Consider the following 20528-nt stretch of genomic DNA (forward strand, 5'->3'; position numbering starts at 1 on the left):
AAATAAAACCTTTAAAAAATTATATGTAACTTGGGGCGCCTGGGTGGCTTAGTCGGTTCAGCGTCCGACTTTCGCTTAGGTCATGATCTCACGGTTCGTGGGTTCGAGCCCCGCGTCGGGCTCTGTGCTGACTGCCAGCTCGGAGCCTGGAGCCTGTTTCAGTCTGTGACTCCCTCTCTCTCTGACCCTCCCCTGCTCACGCTGTCTCTCTCTCTCTCTCTCTCCTAGAAATAAATAAAACATTTAAAAAAAAATTAAAAAAAAAAAAAATTATATGTAACTATACATATTTAAATTATACATAACTGTATATATCATATTTAAATTATTAACTTAGTATACAATCATTAAATTATATTTTACTATATTTAACTTAATTATAATTATTAAATTATATATAGGTTACTTATACTTTATATATAGCTTTATATAATTCAAATATATATAGTGTTATAATTGCATACCTTTTTCACTAATTAGGAGCGAAAGAAAAGGAACCTACTTGAATTATACATTTTTATACCACTTCATTTCAAAAAGGGCATGTTCTCTCTTTTTTTTAATGTTTATTAATTTATTTTTGAGGGAGAGAGTGTGAGCAGGGAGGGGGCAGAGAGAGAGGGAGACCAGAGTCCAAAGCAGTCAGCGTAAAGCCTGACGCGAGGCCCAAACTCACGAACTGTGAGATTATCACCTGAGCGGAGGTTGGACACTTTACCGACTGAGCCCCCCAGGTGTCCCTTAAATCGGGAGTATTCTAAACCAATTAAGACAGCGGTTAATATATATTATTCTGTACCAGAGCCTAATCTTTTTCTAATAAATGCTACAGAAAAAAATACTTAGAGATACATTTTAGGCAATGTTTTCATTAATTTATCCATCCATCTCCATCCATTCATTCAACAAACTTTTATTGAAAGCCTGCCATATACCAGTCATTGTGCTCAGCATTGGGCATAAGGAAGTGAATATGCATAATACTTATTCTCAAGGAACTTGAGGTCTAGTAGAGACAGGCATGTTTAAAAAAATGTGTTATGAACTGTTTTCTACAGAAATAGGTAGAAGGCAGGGTCAGAACATCCTGCCTGAGCACAATGAGGTCAGAAAATGCTCATAGAGGAATTGACCCTTTTGCCAAGTCTTGCCAAATGAGCAGGTGTTTGCCTAGCACATGGGAATGATGGGGCCAAGTGGGGAGGAAAGGGATTTTAGACAAAGGGAACAACACGAGGCATAGAGGTGTTGGAACTATGGAGTGTTGTGTGTTGTGTCGGAATAGAGACTGGACCTTTGGGAGACCATCGGGGAGTTCGGTAGGTTACAGGCTGAGAAAGAGAGATTGCACATGACAGTAAAACAGGTGATGAAGGGTTTATACATGCAAGGTGTGCGCAGCAGCTTTTATACTACGGGACATACAGGCATTAAAGGATTTTAAGCAAGGTAATAAGACGATCAGATCTTGAATGCTCAAGTCACAGTGTGAAGGGTGCGTTGAAGGGATGCGATACTGGGGGGCTGGAGGCCATTTGGACTGCTCCAGTGGTCTGCACTAGTGTGGAGCAGGCTTGAGCCGTGGCCATGGAGGAAGGGATGCATGTGAGACTATTGCAGAGTTAGAATCTACAAAACGTCGTTACCATGCGGCGCTAGGGGATGAGAGAACAGTGAAGAGAAGATGTTCCAGATGGAGCAGATCTTGGAAGTAGAAGACAGTTTTAGCCATGAAGAGCTGGAGATTTCCAAGAGGAGATGTCCTCGTAGGGTCTCCAGTGGAGCGTTCTAGCTAGGAAACACAGGTATCCGAGCTCTCACTATTCTGGTGACGTGGTTCAAAACACGAAGCGCATGAATTGCACCTGTGGAGATGTGAAGGAGAGAGAAGACAACCAAAGACAGAACTGATGAGGCTCTGACATTTGCAGGGAACCGCCAGAGGAACACAGGAGAGGAGCAGCAGAGAGGTAGCAGGAAAACGAGAAGAGAACAGTATTGAGAAGCCAGGTCTCAGAAAGAAGCAGAGTTTGATTCTGCAGAAGCAAAGCAGGAAGAGGAAGAATGAAGGAAACCACTGAATTTGGCAGTAAAGCTCACTGATAACAAAACAATTGGATAGAGGATTTTTGGAATTCAGTTTGGCAACTGAATATTTAAAAGATTTAAAATAATAACAATGGCCAGTGCTGGTGATGATGCAATGAGAAGGGCAACTCTTGGAAACTGTCAGTAGAAGTGTAATTTGGTATAGCCCTTGTAATTAAAATTTTTAAGTTAAACCTTTATATATTATCTGAAGGGAATACAAAGCCAAGTTTACAGAGATAACCATGCTAGGTTGTTCAGTACAGAGTTCTAATGCGGATAAAACTGGAAACAAACCACATGATCATTGGCAAAATTGGTATAACAATCCTGACAGTGCAATTACTCAAAAGAATGAGGGAGAGTTACACATGAGCATTTAGAAAAACATCCTCAGTAAGTCCCAATGAAAGGGAACACATAGATTACAAATAGCACGTACTGTGTAATTTCATTTCTGTAAATATGTATTTACTTATTCTGGTTTTTTGTAGTATAGTTGACACACAATATTACATTAGTTTCAAGGATACAGCTCACTAATTTGACAAGTTTTACATGTTTACCTATTTTTAAAATTTTAAAATTTTATTTATAAGTACTCTCTTCACCCATTGTGGGGCTCGAACTCACAACTGAAATAAAGAGTTGCATGCTCCACAGACTGAGCCAGCCAGACACTCCTATGCTTTCTTCTTCTTCTTTTTTTTAATCCGAAAGAATATAGAGTAAATATAGAGTAAAAGAATATAGGGTAAAAAGTTAAGAGAATTTTTTTCTGGGGAATAAAATTGGAGGAATTTTTACTCTCTGGATGTTGTTAGAATTTTTATCAACCTGTAATAGGGAATTTATTATCCAATTACAATAGATATTTGCATGAGGGAGAAGGAGGTCATTGGGTATATATTTTTTTAAGTTTTATTTATTTATTTTGAGAGAGAGAGCGAGCACACAAGGGGCAGTGTCTGTGGAACAGAGAGAGAATTTCAGAGAGGGAATCCGAAGCAGGCTCTGCACTATCAGCACGCTATAGAGACAGCACTCCATCTCCGGACAGTAAGATCATGACGGAGGTCATTGTTAATATTTGCCAGAGACCCTACCAGAAGCTTGACTGCAGTGGGTTGAGGGGTAAGGAGGTGCTGGGACATTGTTTTTCCAGGGAGCTCGTCCATACATGGGAAAGAGAAGTGGCTAATAAGAGTGGTCCCTGGTAGAAAGAGGAAGTTATTTTTAATAACAGGACAGGGTTGGGGTGCCTGGGTGGCTCAGTTGGTTAAATGTCTGACTCTTGGTTTCAGCTCAGGTCGTGATCTCATGGTTCATGGGTTCCAGCCCCCGCATCATGTTCTGTGCTGATAGTACTGAGCCTGCCTGGGATTCTGTCTCCCTCTCTCTCTCAAAATAAAGAAATAAACTTAAAAAAAAAAAAAAAGAATGGACAGGCTTAAACATGCACAGAGACAATTGGGAAGAATGGAGTAGAGGTGGGGTGGTGAGGGAGGTATCTCTGGGCAAGTCTCAGAAAATCAGATGCAAGACTTAATCTTGAGCCAGAGAGGGGACACCTTTTCCTTGAGAAGGGTGATCAGTCCTCTCTCTTCTCAAGGATTTAAATTCTGCCTCATAGGAAGATGAGATGATGCGTATTTTTTAAATTAGAAATTATAGTGCAGACAGAGAGTGAAACAAATGAATTGTGGGACTGAATCAGTACTGGGGGAATTTACAAAGGGGGAAATGATTCCCACCTTCAGGGGTGGGGGGGAAGGGGAAGTTCACCCAGAAAAGGGAGGTGGTGTCAGAAACGAAGTCTGGCCACAGCTGGTTCTTGCTCTGTGCCTCCACTGAGAGCCTCTCAGCTCTGCTCGTACTGGGAATGTACTGTGACACATCATGACCAGCAAGGAAATCTTGTGGCTGGCCCAGGCCAGGGACATCCTAGCATTTTTGAGTGTAGTCAGAATTTTACTCCCCAAAAAGACCTGGGGTGTAGAATGGCTGTATCTCCTGCTTAAGAACACGCCCTCTTTCCTTTCCCGTCAAGGTTTGGAAGCACAATAGAAAGCTGGAGGCCGGAGATGGCTGCCGTGAACCACGAAAACTTACAGAGTGCCTGGCGGTAGGTGACTGTCAGAGGCACCTGCTGTGTCTCAGGGTGGCCCTTGCGGTGCTGTTTTCTCTGTCTCCTTCTCACCAGAATCCCTGGCCTCCCTCTCTGGGGTATCGTGGCCGGCCCCCCTCAGCAAGGCCCTCCTTGCCTCCCAGGTGGGCCCTGACTCTGCAGTGTCAGGGCAGCAGGAATGTCCTTGGCGCCCTGCGGAAGGCTGTGGAAGTGGATTTCAAGGACAAAGACAAACACCAATCACAGGGCATCTATCTCTTCACGGGGGGCATCCCTGACCAGGAAGTGGTGGGTAGGCCTCATCCTGGGCAGCCTTTCTGACCCCACAACTCCCCCTAGGTGGATGCCTAGCAATGGGTTTCTCCAGCATGGTTTTCCAAACTGGATTTTATTTATTTATTATTTTTTTAAAAATTTAAGTTTATTTATTTATTTTGAGAGAGAGAGCAGGGAAGGGGCAGAGAGAGAGGGAGAGAGAATCCAAAGCAGACTCCAGGAACCGTGAGATCGTGACCTGGGCCGAAACCAAGAGTCAGACGCGTAACCGACTGAGCCTCCCAGGGCCCCCCCAAAGTAGATTTTAATGTGCAGAAAAATCACCTGGGGATGTTGTGAAAATGCAGGTCCTGTTCCTGAAGGCCTGGCCTGGGACCTGAGCGTCTGCCTTGCTGGCGAGCTCCAGGGTGACATCCATGCTTCTGGTCCCCAGACCACACATGGCATGGCCGGTCTCTCGGGTCCACCCCCCTGGCCTCACCCTATTAGGACAGAGACGTGGTGGCCCAAGTGCAGTTATCCTTCTGTCCCCGGCATCTAGTCCTAGACCAGGCCCACGGCAGGCCCTGAAGAGAGAGGATTATTGTCAACTGGCCTGGGACCAGCTGCTGCAGGAGCCCTCAGCTGGGGCCTCCCTGCCCTCTTTCCCCCTGCAGCCCATGCTCAGCGCCTACATGGCTGAGGCCTGTGGGGGCTGCAACCTCCAGCTGAACGTGTGTCTCTTCTACGTGGGCGAGCCCCAGATGGACAGCACGCCCCCTGCCTGCTATGCCAGCCGCAGCGACACGGCCGCCGCCTACCGGGAGGTCACCCGGGCCACCGCTGGGCGCTTCCACTGGTTTGGAGACACAGGTGCGTGAGCGAGTGTTGGCGGGCCCTCCACCTCTTTCCTTCCAGAAAGTTGTCTCGGTACCAGCATAGCTCCCCACGCTATAGATGTGTTCCAGAAGAAGGGCATGTGAAACTCACATTTGGAAGAGTAGAATTCCTGTCCTAGAGGCGGATGGTCATGAGGACCGCAGGACGGTATGAACATGCTTAACGCCACTGAGCTGTACACTGAAAACATGGTTAAAATGATACATTTCATGTGAAGCCTACTTTATCACAATTTTTAGAGGAAAAAAGGAAAAAAGCAAACCTACTTACAAACATTTTATTTGCTTATTCAGTGATTCATTTATTATTTTTTTTTACAAATAGTTTATTGTCAAATTAGTTTCCACATAACACCCAGTGCTCATCCCCACAAGTGCCCTCCTCCATGCCCATCCCCCCCCCATCCATCAGTCCTCAGTTTGTTTTCAGCATTCAAGAGTCTCTCATGGTTTGCCTCCCTCCCTCTCCCCCACCATTTCCGCCCTTCTTCTCCCCCTTGTTCCTCCGTCAAGTTCCTCCTAATCCTCCTATACGTGCAAGCATATGATATTTGTCCTTCTCTGCCTGACTTATTTCGCTCAGCATAACACCCTCAAGGTCCATCCATGTTGCTACACATGGCCAGATTTCATTGTTTCTCATTGCCATGTAGTATTCCATGGTATAGATAAACCACATCTTCTTGATCCATTCGTCCGTTGATGGACACTTAGGCTCTTTCCGTGTTTTGGCTATTACTGAGAGTGCTGCTATGAACATTAGGGTACATGTGCCCCTTTGCATCAGCACTCCTGTATCCCTTGGGCAAATTCCTAGCAGTGCTATTGCTGGGTCATAGGGGAGTTTCCAGTGATTTATTTTTAAGTAAGTTCTACGCCCAGTGTGGGGATCGAACTCATGACCCTGAAATCAAGAGTCGCATGATCTTCCTACTGACACCAGGTGCCCTGACTTAAAAATGTGTTAAGGCCTATATAGGGTCTTAACCAAGGACAAGGCATTTGTAAAGAAGTGACAAGTCAGAGGAAAGGGGGTTAGGCTGTTAGGAGTGGTAGACCAGACTGTGGGAAGGCAAACAGGGAGGGAACTAAGGGGAAGGTCAGGGTTGTTTTCATAAGGCTTGTTGTCTCCCATGCTCTTCCTCCTCCTCCTGGCAGAGGGAGACACCCTAAAATGGAAATTTGCATCCTGCTCTAAAGGAGGGAGGAAGGTAGAGAACTTTTTCACTGTTTCTCAACTGTCTTCAGCGCAAAATAATCCTTATGCCAAAGTTGCATATTTTGGGATGGCATGCATATTCTGACCCCCTACACAATCACAATGAAAGAAATTGTTGGGGCACCAGGGTGGCTCAGTTGGTTGAGCTTCCAACTCTTGATTTTGGCTCAGGTCATGATCTCACTGTTTGTGGGATGGAGCCCCACGTAGGGCTCTGTGCTGACAGCATGGAGCCTGCTTGGGACTCTCCCTCTCGCTCTTTCTGTGCCCCTTCCCCACTTGTACTTTCCCTTTCTCTGAAAAATAAATAAATAAACTTTAAAAAAAAGTACTAACTGTCTGGGATGTCTCCCTGGTTCAGTCAGTAGAGCACGCAACTCTTAATTTCCGTGGCATGAGTCAAAACCCCACATTGGGCATACAGCCTAGTTAAAAATAAATAAATAAACTTACCAAAAATGCTAGCGTTCTGTGGTCTGAAGTGACATAAATTTTCTCCTTTTTTTTTTTTTAAGTTTTATTTAGTCATTTTGAGAGAGAGGACGTGTGCGTGCACTCAAGTTGGGGAGGGACAGAGAGAGTGAGAATCCCAAACAGGCTTTGGGCTGTCAGCACAGAGCCTGATGTAGGGCTCAATCTCACGAACTGTGAGACCATGACCTGAGCCAAAATCAGGAGCTGGACACTTAACCAACTGAACCACCCAGCTGCCCATAAATTTTCTTTTTTAAAATATACTTTTAAGTATGTTAGACATTATGGTGATCATTTGACAGTATATACAAATATCCAATCATTTTGTTGTATACATGAAACTACTATAATGTCATTTTATGTAATATATTATGTCAATAATATATATCTGAATTATATTATAGGCATATGTATACTTTTAAGTAAACAAAAGTGAATTGATAAAATATATATTAAGTAGATAATGGTTGGGGTGGTATGCAGATAAGGCAAAATCATGACAGGAATACGGGAGCGATTGAGGTTCAGGACACACTAGTATATTCCACCCTCTCTGGTTTACAAATGAAGAAATGATTTCCGAGGACATGAGTTACCTGTGGTACAAAATCAGTGACATATAGCTAGGGCTGGAACCCTGGGGCCCTGTTTCCCAGCTCTTTCCATGAAAAGCGCTGGGTGTATACATAGAAGTTATTGTTGGTGATTATTACTAATAATAGCACACACTTCTAGGATAGTTATCATATGGCAGACGCAGTTCCAGAATGAAGAAGTTACTTCTTCATTCCTCACAATAACCCTATGAAGTAGGTTACTATTATCTCTATTTTACAGCTGGGAAAGCTGAGAGAGAGAACCCAAAAGCACATGGGTAGTAAGTGGTAGAACCAGGAGTTGAACCTAGGCAGGCCAACTTCAGAGGTTGTCTTAGTCATTACATTCCAATCCCTCTCAAATAAGTCACCAGTATTCACTACAGACACTAGATAGTTTAATCCCAAGGTGGATCTTTTTAGTTATTGCCATAGCAGGACCATCGTTCCTAACCCATCCTTCCCCTGGGTGAAAGCAGTCAGCTGGATGCACCCCACTGCTGGTAGCTTCACCCTAACTGCCCATCCCCTTCACCACTGGATGGGGTGGGGAGGGAGCAGGGACCTGGTCCACGCAGCCCATCAGGACCCCTCCCCACCCCTCGGGCTCAGGTCACCTCCACATAGCCCTCACGTATGTAGATATGGACACTCACCAGGATCTACACCCCTCCCCCGTGCTCACAATGTGCCTTGTTTCCAGGTATTTATGAAAGCGATGACATCAATGCCATCGTGTCTGAGATGGAAAAGGCTCTCAACTATTCCCAAAAGGTACGCTTTTCATGTGGGGCAAACGACTGCCCTTCTCTATTCATGTCCTGGGGCTGCCATATAAAGTACCACAAATTAGGCAGCTTAAAACAATAGACGTTTATTCTCTTACTGTTTCAGAGGCTAGACGTCTGCAATTAAGGTGTCAGAAGGACCAGAGCTCCTTCTGAGGGCTCTGAGTAGAATCCCTCCTTAGCCCTTCCTAGCTGCCAGTGCTGGTTAGTGTTTAAAAAATTGCACAGGAGGGGCGCCTGGGTGGCTCAGTCGGTTAAGCGTCCAACTTCGGCTCAGGTCATGACCTCATGGTTTGTGAATTCAAGCCCCACGTCGGGCTCTGTCGGGCTCTGTGCTGACAGCTAGCTCAGAGCCTGGAGCCTGTTTCAGATTCTGTATCTCCCTCTCTATCTGACCCTCCCCTGCTCACGCTGTCTCTCTCTCTCTCTCAGAAATAAATAAAACATTTAAAAAATTTAAAAAATTGCACAGGAGGCATGTGGGTGGCTCAGTTGGTTAAGCCTCAGACTTTAGCTCAGGTCATAATCTCATGGGATTGTGGGTTCGAGCCCCGCGTCACGTTCTGTGCTGACTGCTCAGAGCCTGGAGCCTGCTTCAGATTCTGTGTCTCCCTCTCTCTCCTCCCCTCTCCTGCTTGCACTCTGTCAGTTGCACTGGATGCTTGTCAAAAATGGCAAGGAAGAAGGGTGCCTGGGTGGCTCAGTTGGTTCAGTGTCCAACTCTTGATATCAGCTCAGGTCATGATCTTGCGGTTGTGGGGTCAAGCTCTACCTCAGTCAGGCTCCATGCTGAGTGTGGGGCCTGCTTGGGATTCTCATTTTCCCCTCTCTCTCTGCTTCTCCCCGATTCACACACACACACACACACACACACACTCTCTCTCTCTCTTTCTCTCTCTCTCTCAAAAATAAATAAACTTCAAAAAAGATGACAAGAAAGACTTTATCCAGTAACAGAGAAATTGAACTCAGTTCTGAATACAAAGATATGTGGGGATTTATAGCCAATGAGCAGAGGGAAAGGGTTAGGTGATGGAAATTTACTATGAGGAACTTAATTAGATATCAAGGGTAGGGGGATTCTTGCACAAAGGGCTTAACAGGATTCTTTACTAAAACTGGGTTTACTAGGCCAAAGTCAAGGCCTGGTTGAGAAGAGGGCTCCAGGAGCACAGCTAAGGTATAGTCAAGGAGAGAGTCCTTGTCACCAGCACTCCTTGGCATTCTTTGGCTTGTGGCAGAACAGTTCCCATCTCTGCCTCCATCTTCACATGGGTCCCCTCTCTGTGTGTCTGCATCTCTCCTCCTCCTGTGGGGATTCCAGTCCTATGGGATTAAGGGCCCACCTTTCTCCACTATGACCTCATTAACTTACATCTCTGTTACATCTCCAAAGACCCGATTTCCAAGGAAGGTCACATGCATACGTACTGGAGGTTCCACATATCTTTCTGGGGGACACCACTCACCCCTATCAGCTTCCCTCCTCAGGTCCTGTCCACTGGCACCCAAGGCTTTGAATGAAGCCTGGGAGTTTCCTAGAAGTCATGGCTTAGGTCTGTGTGTCAAACATCCTGGCCTCCTTGGAGTTCCTTGAATGTGTGAGCTCACTCCCAAACTCATTCCTCAACTCGGAGCCTCTGCACTTGCTCTTCCTTCTGCCTTCCATCCCCTCCCAGATGGCCCATAGGTTGCTCCTTATCATTCAAGACTCGCTAACATGGTACTGCCTCAGAGGATGGCTTTGAGAAGTTCTAGGTGGGATTAGAGGGGTGGAAAGGAGCCAGGTTGTGTCAGGAGCCATAAGAATGAGAATAAGGGAGTGGACTTAAGAACATTTGAAAGGAAAAATTGGGGGCACCTGGGTGGCTCAGTCCGTTAATCATCCGACTCTTGATTTCAGCTCAGTTCTTGATCTCATTGTTTGTGAGTTTGAGCCCTGCGTCAGGCTCTGCACTGATGGCGAGGAGCCTGCTTGGGATTCTCTCTCCCTCTCTCTCTCTTTCTCTCTGCCACTCCCCCCACTCGTATGCACGTGTGCTCTCTCTCTCTCACTCAAAATAAATAAACATTTTTTTAAAAATGTTAATAAATATATAAAAATAAAAGGAAAAATTGACCAAATATGTGACAATTGAATGTATGAGGTGAGGAAAGAGAAATTCCAGGGTTTCAGATCTTCCAAGTTCCTTGCTGGGGGACCTGGCAGATGGTGGCACCGCTGATCAAGAGAGAGAAAACAGGAGAGGATCCCACAGGGGCTGCGGGAGGGTGGGCCTAGGACAAAGGTGAGTTTGTGGGGCCTGTGAGCTGACAAGTGGAGGTTCAGAAGGGGGAGAAGATAAGGGCTGGAGGCAGATGTGGAACAGTGCAAGTCACAGGGGTAGACAGATAGCATGAAGAAGGTCACAGCTAAGGTAGGGAGGGACAAAGAGCCCGTGAAGAACACTCAGCCTGACTCACGTTGTCATCGCAGACATTTGCAGGGCAACATTTTCCTGACTCCATTGTGAGCTCCCCTGGGAGGGCAGGCCCGCAGCCTCACGTCCTTTCCCTCCCTGTCCCTGGGGTGGCATACCTGTGCTTCCCCTAGCTGCCCTCCCTGAGGGGACCCCTCCTCCATGCTTTGTTTATGCCTTCTCAAGTGCAAGTTAGTCTGTTTCATCATGTGACGAGCACTCACAAAATGTTAGTGGGCAATGATGGTTTAATCCACCCTTCCCAGGATGTTGCTTACATTCAGATGGTGTCTCAGTGCTTTGAAAATTACTGGAGAAGCTTTCAGGCAGGTGAGAAATGTGTTGGCAAAGGGAACCAAGTGTTCCACCACGTTTCCACCAGCACTGGGTACGTGGTGAGCTGATGGGCGTTTGTGGATGATGCTGGGTCCACATATGGAAAGCACTGGCCTGGGAACCAGACCCACCTGGGTTTGAATAGAAGGTCCTCTCCATATGAGTACTGTGGCCTTGGGCACATCCCTTGAACTCATGGAACTTTGGGTTCCTCATCTGTAAAGTGGGGATAAAACAGCACTTACCTAGGGAAGCCTGGGTGGCTCAATCAGTTAGCATCTGACTTCGGCTCAAGTCATGATCTTGTGGTTCATGAGTTTGAGCCCTGTGTTGGGCTCTGTGCTGACAGCTCAGAGCCTGGAGCCTGCTTCCGATTCTGTGTCTGTCTGTCTCTCTCTCTCTGACCCTCCCTGCCTCTTTCTCAAAAATAAATAAACTCTAAAATATTTTTTTTAAATAGCACTTGCTCTAAAAGCATAGTTGGCATGCTTTCTTGGCAAGATGATTTGGGACGCCCGGGGAATAAACTAGCCCAGTGCCTGAGGGATCCCACGCCCTACATACGTGGGACTTAACAATTCATAGGACTGATCCACAGTGCTTATGACCCCAGGAGGCATTCTAGGGACAGAGAGAGGAATCCAGAAGCCCCACTGGACCCAGTCTCTTCTGTGTGTGTGTGTGTGTATGTGTGTGTGTGTGTATTTTGTGAGTGTGCACACTCTCTGTCCCCTGCTCAGAGGCACACCAGGGCTGGGGCGTTGCTAACCCTCCAATCTCTGTTGCAGTGTGCCTTGCTGGTGTCCTCCCTGAAGAACCAGTCTGGAAAAGAACTGAAAAGCTCAGCCCTCTTGAAAGAAAATCCAAAGGTGTTCAAGCAAAGAAGTCAGCCCAGGAAACTCTGTTCTTTCAAGCCCACAGCTCCCTCAGTGGCCAGAATGGTTTGATTCCCCTCCCTCCCTAATAACACACTGTGGACTTCATTGCCACCTTGTCTCTTGGTCTTTCCGAGATCTTAAAATGACCCGCCTAGACCCCCAGACCCCAGGCCAGCAGGGTGGGGGAGGAGGCAGGGTGCTCAGTGGTCAGTATCCTGGGGGTACCTCCAGCCCCCACCTCCTCTGGGGGATCTGCTTCTCAGCTCATCTCTGGCCTCCTCTCCACCCACCTTTGGCTCTGTCTGGCTATCTCAGCTTGGATCCCTAGCCGGGTGCCAAGGACTCCATGAGACTGGCACCCACTGTTATATCTGATGGCTATAGGGCAGCAGCACTTACCCTAGAGGGTCTGCCGGGGCAAAGGAACTAGGGTATTAGGGTATCTAATGAGCTCCCGCTACTACAGGAGGTACTGCTGCCCAAGGCTTAGCAGGACCTGATAGGACCCTGAGGTGAACCTGCGCCTGCCAGGGCCTTATTCCCGTCATAGCCGGTCCAAGCTGTCCTGCCTAAAATCTCCACCCCTGCAGGAATCAGCGGGACTTCAGAGGACCCAGACTCCACAGTGCCGTGTGCAGAAGCAGCAAGTATCTGGAGGTCTTCAGTGTTCCACTGACAGACAGATCCTTGCAAACACAGTGCATTTGCAGAATAAGGGGACCCGTCCGGATTATGTGTCGCTTATTCCGAGCCCTGAGGCTGCATTTCTAGGAGGTTCTGTCCACACAGGCTCTACCCTCATTCAACCCTCCAGCACGTTCCGGAGCCAGCCCAGACGCAAATTCTGGGACGAAACCCCAGAGTCTCGGGGGCTGTGTCTCAGGCCTTTGGTGCTTTCCGAGCTGATTCAGCCTGAAGAGGCTTGGGCTGTGCCAACGCCTCTAAAGAGCCTCCTGAAATGAGGGCTGGGGGCCTGCTGGGGTAGCAGCACCCAGGCCTTTTACACAGCAGCTCACCCAATGGGGTGAGCTGGTTGGTCTAGGGCTCTGGGTGACTCTTCAGCCACGGCCACATTCCACTTGTGCCCAGTAATGAAGGGCTCCTCCCTTAAAACTGGATGCCCAAAAGGGCACAGAAGTTACTCAAATGGTTGCTTGTCATGCTGGAGGCCCAGAAATCCCAGTCCTAGGAAGAAGGGTGGGTAACTGAAGAAAGTTCTGGCAATTCCCACGGGTATGCTAGCATGCCCTCCCTCCTTGTTATTAAATACACACACACATACACACTGTCTCACCTCAACACCCAGTCTCCTCTGAATCTGTTGCAGGAGATGGGGTAAACATGTCAGAGGCATCGATTCCCATAGGCCCTTCCCCACATAGGTTCCCAATGGACAGGCTGAGACTGGGGTTTCATCCCCAAATTTGGGAAGGCAGGGAAGGCGATGCCTCTGGGCCGGCTCATGGAACCTGGTGGAGTTCTTTGAATGTGGGCAGCACCCATGTGGACAGAACCTTCCAGAAACACAGCCCCTGGGATGGGAGTAAGCTACACATGGTCTGGGCCTGCCACAGAGAACAGGCCACTGATAGGAAAGACGGCCTGTTTTCTAGAGCCTTAAAGACGACCATGACAGAGAGAAGAGCTCCCCCTTGGAAGCTCTGACACGGCGGCCACTCAGTGACAAAGCAGGCATCCCAGCAGGTAAGCATGGCCGTGCTCAGGCTGGTGGGGGAGAGGGGGTGGGCATGGCTGAGACAAGTATTAATTACAGTGGTAACGAGAATGACTGATGATCACAAATCTTGATCACACGCTCACTCTTCTGCTAAGATTGTCGCCTGTAAAGCTTACAGTAATCAATCCTGTGTGCCAGGTAATCTATTCCCCATTTCACTGATAAAGAAATTTAGGCCCAGACCGGCTAAGGATAATGACCAATGCCAGCTGGTCATGACAGGGCCTCAGTATTTTTATTTAAGTATTTAGCTCATAGAAGCAAGATCATGTATCTTATTTCTTTTTTTTTTTTTAAGTTTATTTATTTATTGAGAGAAAGACAGAGAGTGCGAGTGGGGTAGGGGCAGAGAGAGAGGGAGAGAGAATCCCAAGCAGGCTCTGTGCTGCCTACACAGAGCTCAGTGTGGGGCTCAAATTCACAAACTGTGAGACCAAGACCCGAGCTGAGATCAAGAGTCAGACACTTAACTGTCTGAGCCACCCAGGTGCCCCCATGCATCTTATTTCTAATGTCAGAGACAGAGCCGAATGGTTCAGAGCAGAATTGTGGAGTCACCAAACTTGGGTAGAATCTTTGCTCTGCCCTTACTGACCCTGGGCCCCACTTGCCTCGACTATAAACTGGGGCACGTTGAGGATAAGGCAAGACAGGTTACAGAAAGCATTTAGCTCCATGCCTGGTACACGGTGGTATTTGGTAAACGGCAACTTTGACTGTTGCCGATCCAGGTGAGGCCAGAAGACTTGGGGTAGTCCCAGAGGACCTCAAGGCCATCTTGAAGCCCTATTTCAAAGGCAGAGCATAGCTGAAATTGACAAGTCTCCCAGACAAGCAGATAGTATCACCACGTGACCCCACGAGGCTGCTCCAGCCAACAGGTCAATTTTCCTCCAGCTTCAGCTCAGCCAGTGAAAGAAGGGACAGCTGGGAGGAAGGAACAGAGGAAGAAGACCAAATGGAGGGAGGCAGAGACATCTCTCTCACTGTTTTATATGGAGACAGGGAATAATGTGGGTAAGTTGAAGGCTACACAGATGTCTGTAAGAACTGTAAGGTCAGCAGGCCCCGTGGGTAGGGAGACCCCTCCAGCTGCCCCAGGATGCAGGCAGCAGTGTCTCCAGAGCGGGCCTGTCCTCAAACCACTCAGCTGTCCCAGCCCAGGAAAATGGACGTGCAAATTCTTGACACCACTCATCATCCATCAGAAGCAGTGTCCTTGGCTCTAAGGCTGGTTGGGAAGGGAGCAGAGATGAGTGTCCCTTCTTGTGTCCCTAACCCTCTCCCCATTGACTGCTGTGAAATGATACAAATCCCCCAGTAACGATTCACTGAGGTGCAGACAGGGGAGGTCTCAACACTTCCCCTGATTCCCCTATAAGCCTCCCTCTATCCTTCAACAAATTTCGCCTAAGGAATTTTCCAGCTGATTTGATTGACAGAGAAATTAAATGCAAAATGAAGCCAAAACGAGGAGGGAAGAAGAGGGGAGAGGGAAGAGAGGTGCTTAAAGTAACCTCACTCTGTTTCTCCTAGGCTCAGTCTACAAGAAATACCCTCAAGGAAGGAAGATACAAAGGGTTAGCTCTTCTATCCAGTTGCCCAGGAAGGATGCAGTTTGCTCAAGCCAAGAGGTATTAAGTTCTTGGAGCCTGCACATACCCCTCAAGCAATAATTCCTCCACCAACCTTCCACTTGTAGGAAAAGTGGACATTCTTGGAAGTGGAGACATACCTTCTCACAATGACCCCTTCATGTGGCAGGTGGGGAAAGAGTTTAAGCAGACCTGGGTTTGAAACCCAGGTCTGCCGCTTCCTAGCTGGATGGCCTTGGGCAAGTCATTTAGCTACACCCAACCTCAGTGTCCCCATTTGTAAAATGAAGCCGGTTGTATATCTTCTAGGATTGATGACTTATTGAAGTATATTTTGGGTAAAGCGCTTAGCAGTGTCAGAACCTTTAGGATGCAGACAGGGCGAATCCCCCTTCTTGTTCGTATCCTGAAGACAGACCATCCTGTTTCCCACAATGATTCCGTAGAAGAGTGAGCTGGTTCTGATTGGGCCGATCCTGGAGCCATGCTTGACTGTCATGAGCCTGCCCTCTCTTGTATCTCTTATTGTGACAAGCGGACGGAGCTCCTCCTAATCGATTTAGAGTCTGAACTTCAGACTAATCATGGCTTTCCACTCAAATTTTGTGGGAGAGTTGAAATGGATATTGGAAGAGCAACACTGTCCACCAGACTAGGAAGCAGCAGGTTCCTCGTTCCCAGTATTTCTTGCGCATCTCTCCCCCGCACAGGGGAAGGAAATCCACACGGCGTGGGTATTCTGTGAAGACCCAGAAACCCCATACTTCAAACACGAGACAGATTTCAAATACAATGTTTTAAAAGATGAGTCAGACCATCATTCAGTTAAGCCTACATTACCCAAGGTAATAGTTTTTTCTTTTATTCTGAAGTGGGTAGCAAATTATGGGCTAAAAAAACTGAGGATGGAAATCTCCAGATACATCGGTCCCAGATGCACTCATCAGAAGTCAGTCCAGGGGCTGGCGTCAGCCAAATACTGCAACATCCTGCCCAGCATAGAGATCAATGTAAGTCATGGTTTTTGTTGCTATTGTTGCCTTTCTTCGGCCTCCTGCCTGTGATCAGCCACAAATGGCACAATGTGTCGGGGAGAACTCGACGTGAACGTCCGAGCCGCGGCTTCTCTTCCTGCTCCTATCCACGACTCGGGACTGTTCTCGCAAATAGGGATGCAGATCATGTTAGAAAAGTCAAACCCTGGGGCGCCTCGGTGGCTTAGTCGGTTAAGCGTCCGACTTTCGCTTAGGTCATGATCTCGCGGTTCGTGGGTTCGAGCCCCGCGTCGGGCTCTGTGCTGACTGCCAGCTCAGAGCCTGGAGCCTGTTTCAGAATATGACACACACTCTCTCTGACCCTCCCCTGTTCGCGCTGTCTCTCTCTCTCTCTCCTAGAAATAAATAAAAAACATTAAAAAAAAAAAAAAAGAGTTGATGAGTAGGCGCCTGGGTGGCTCAGTTGACTCTTGATTTGGGTTCTGATCATGATCCCAGGTCAGCTCAGGGCATGATCCCAGGGTCTTGGGATCAAGCACCTCATGGAGCTTAAGATTTTCTCTCTCTCCTTCTCCCACTGCTCCTTCTCCCTGCTCTCTCTCTCTCTCTCAAATAAAAATTAAAAAAATATACAGTTGCTGAGAATAGGGCAGTGGCTGAAGAACTCAGCAAAACTCCATACCCCAATACTGCTCATGATTCTGTTAAGGTGGGGAGCACCAGCAGGTTCCCTCCTCCCCCTGGGGGAGGTGACAGTGTTCTCTAGTTTTTAGTTTGGGGATAATTTTTTTTCATTGCTTTGATACTGGAACAAGTAAATTTAGTACAAATGAAAAATGAATCATGCTGGGGTTTTTTTTTTTTTTTTTAGAAGACCCCATTTTCTATCCTTGCCATTTTATATGACGTTATTGATGTTAGGGGAAACTAGAAAGCCAAAAGTAGCCACCAAATGCAAAATTATTCACCAGAAGGATTTTATGGGAGTTTTATCACGCCATCTCCTTCTCCATCTGAGGTCATCTTTTAGTTTGACTTTTATGGACTTCCCATTCTACCATTAAGAGTTTTCTAATTTAAAATTTAGAGATGCTATTTTTTTTTTATTATTTCAGTGACTGCATTTGCCTAGTAGTTCGATAAAAGAAAAAAGCCTTTTAAGCAAATATATATGCCTAATAGATGTTTTGGAAATTATTAACCACAACCGACTAAACTATTAAAGGAGGTGTAGGGGATATGAAGAAATAGCTGATGGGGCAAAGTTTGCCTTGACTTGTCTTAATCCAGGGGGTAGTGAGACATATCCAGTGGACACCCAGGGAAATGGAAGCATACATCACATGTCTGGAGAAGGTGATGAGGCGCTACGTCCAGAGGCTGCAGTGGCTGCTGTCTGGTGAGCCTGCCTACTGTCCCGGAGGGTGGAGGGGCATGAGGCAAAGTGCAGGGTCAACCCCAGGGACGAGAATCAGTCCTTTCCAGACCAGGTACACAGATCAAGGATGAGGCCAGGAGGGTCATCCAGGTACAACTTGATTTCTCGGTTCCTAGGTGCCATTTCAGGCAAGGTGCTGGATGACAGGGAGGTGGAACATGGGCCAGTGGGACCCAGGCCTGTGCAGCCCCACCCTGCAAGGCCATGTCCCCACCCTTGTCTTCCTGGATGTGACAGAGGGGCTTGCTCTCAAGAGGCTCAATTCAATATCGATTGGACCCCATAGAACTTGTCTAGGAAGGCAGAAATGAGAGGGGGTCCAGACAGAGAAGAATCCCCTGTTCTTCTTTACAAAGGGCACCAAGATCCCTCCAGGGCAGGCAAACAGCAGGCCTGGCCCAGGAGAGCCAGGCTCACACCCTAGAGGAGGGTGGACTAGAGATCAAGAGAAGGGCAGAAGTATCAAGTCCAAGAGGCCAGGCGGATAGTTGGAGCTGGACAGGAGAGTGTTTAGGCTTTAGGGCCTGGAGGGTTCCTGGGACAGCAGGAGGAAGGAGAGAGGGACCTTTTATATATACGTCCCTGTGGGGGCCCCTCAGAGTCCTGTACAGATTCACTAGATCCAATCCTCTGCAGTAGAACCTGGTAAAACAGACCACGTGCCATGGGGTATAGTGATGACTGCTGGCTTCCAAAGCCTCTGGAGGGCGCTGCCAGCTCCACGTGTAGTTTTCACGTCAGAGGCTGCCATGGGGCAAAGAGGTTGTGTGCTTCTCTCTAATCGCAGTGCACATTTGCTGCTGGGAAGGGTGTGAAGATCAGCGATGCCGCCACCACAGCGCCACCTAATACTTCAAAACACCGCCAACACTTCAAAACTCAGGGCTACTTCACTTATTCACTTGTTCATTATTCAACAAATGTGTGTTGCTCTCCCGCCAGGTGCTGGGGAGATGGTGGAAGGCAACACCCAACACGGTCCCTGAGCTCATGGAGCATATGGTCTAGGAGATAGACGTTAACCAGAGAGTCTCACAAATGAGTCTAATGTCACAGCAGAGATGTGTAGGGAGGAGATGGGCATGGTGCAGTGAGAGCCTCTAAGAGGGGCAATGGACCTGGATAGGAATATCACAGGGAGCTTCCCGGAGGAGGTGATATCTGAGCCACCATCTGAAGAGTGAATGAATAGATGTTACCTGGGCAAAGAGAAAAAGGACAGGCATGTCTGAGGTGCTGGGGGCTGGGGAGATGCTGAGTATAAGGACCAAAGGGAAGCCCTTGTGGCTGAGAATGAGGGAGAGTAAGAGTGAGACCATCCCAGAGAGACAAGGTCATGCCTAGACTGTCTTTTATCCTAAGAGCAATTGAAGCCACTGAATGTTTTAAGTAAGGGGAAAATGATCAAGTTAGCACTGGCAATAATGCCCCTGGTTCTGCATGGAATATAAATCGTTGAGGGGACGGAGAGGAATCAGGGGAACTTGCAATAGCCCAGGTGAAACATAAGGCTAGCTGGAAGAGGTGGGGATGGTGAAGATGGATGGAAGGCAGTCCGAGAGATGCGGGACGTAAAAGCGACAGGGCTTGGTGGCTTGCACTGTTTCCACCATCTGGTTCCTAAGACAGATCAGCCGGCCGTTTGTGGTTGGAGTTTCCTCGACAGCTGGCCGGCCACCCTCATGGAACGTCTCCCATGCCTCAGGATGGCCCCTCTCTTGTCATGTTGACGTGAGCATTGCCAGAGAACACCGCAGATGAGTCCCGGAAGATTCCTCAGTGGGTCCAGCCATCTCTCTCCGTCTTTTCTTGGAGAGCAGCCCATCTTTGCTGTGGCAGTTTTTCCATTTTTGCTCCAGCTGCTTCCAGGAATGTCCCTGAGGCGTGATTCGAGAACACTGGATGTGTCGTGTTCTGTTCTTCCGCTTTCCCCTGGGTCACTTCTGTATTTAGCCTCCTGAAACCAGAAGGGCTTGGGTTAGTGGTTGTCTGACTAAAGTGTGGGTTGGAGGACGTGGGTTTCTCAGTGGCCACCGCCAGTCTGTGTGGCCCTGGCAAGTCCCCAGCCCTCTCTGTTTATCCCTAGGGATAAATCCCAAATCCTTTCCTACCCTCACCAGCTTTACCTCTTGCCGTCTCCTCCCTGTGGGTCTCTCCATCCCAGTCCTCCGGATTCTTTACACAGCCTTTCTCTCTGTCCTTGGGCACACTATGCTCTTCTTCGTCCAGGCTTTCCCAGGCTGTTTCTTCCACTCCTCCACCTCTTCCTCCGCTAGCTGCTGCTTATCCTATGGTGGTAGCTCACCCATCGAACTGAGATTCTTCCCATTACGGACTCTGTCATAACCCTTGGAGAGCCGTAACTATTGATGTAACGTCGGTCTAACCTGCCCAACTCCCGGCTCCAGGAGGGCAGGCACCCCCCTCCATTGCACTTTGCACAGCACCAGGTTCCGCTGATTTCTGCTGACCAGCTGAAGGACTCTGTGCTCTCTAACGTCTTTTCCAGCCCCAAACAATACTGTAAGGCCACGTAGTCCAGGCGCTTAACTGTACGGATGAGGAAACCCAAGGCCAGAGCAGTTACAACCCCTTGTGCAGGTGATCACAGAGCACAGACAAAGACACAGCTGAAATTGCAG

General features: G+C 47.9%; 1 protein-coding gene across 2 annotated transcripts in view; it reads left to right on the forward strand.

Annotated features, from left to right (window-relative positions):
- Positions 1 to 20528, forward strand: part of VWA3A (von Willebrand factor A domain containing 3A) — a 61882-nt gene that overhangs the window by 35187 nt on the left and 6167 nt on the right. For both annotated transcript variants that reach the window (XM_039234450.1, XM_039234451.1), the window contains exons 18-27: positions 4139 to 4213; positions 4360 to 4504; positions 5149 to 5344; positions 8363 to 8433; positions 12031 to 12183; positions 13734 to 13824; positions 14756 to 14875; positions 15395 to 15492; positions 16326 to 16463; positions 17739 to 17847. In XM_039234450.1, coding sequence (XP_039090381.1) covers positions 4139 to 4213; positions 4360 to 4504; positions 5149 to 5344; positions 8363 to 8433; positions 12031 to 12183; positions 13734 to 13824; positions 14756 to 14875; positions 15395 to 15492; positions 16326 to 16463; positions 17739 to 17847 — 1196 coding nt within the window. The remainder of the gene's footprint in view (positions 1 to 4138; positions 4214 to 4359; positions 4505 to 5148; positions 5345 to 8362; positions 8434 to 12030; positions 12184 to 13733; positions 13825 to 14755; positions 14876 to 15394; positions 15493 to 16325; positions 16464 to 17738; positions 17848 to 20528) is intronic.

Source organism: Hyaena hyaena, unplaced genomic scaffold (assembly GCF_003009895.1).
Source record: "Hyaena hyaena isolate Hyena2069 unplaced genomic scaffold, ASM300989v1 scaffold_88, whole genome shotgun sequence".
Classification (NCBI taxonomy): Eukaryota; Metazoa; Chordata; class Mammalia; order Carnivora; family Hyaenidae; genus Hyaena; species Hyaena hyaena.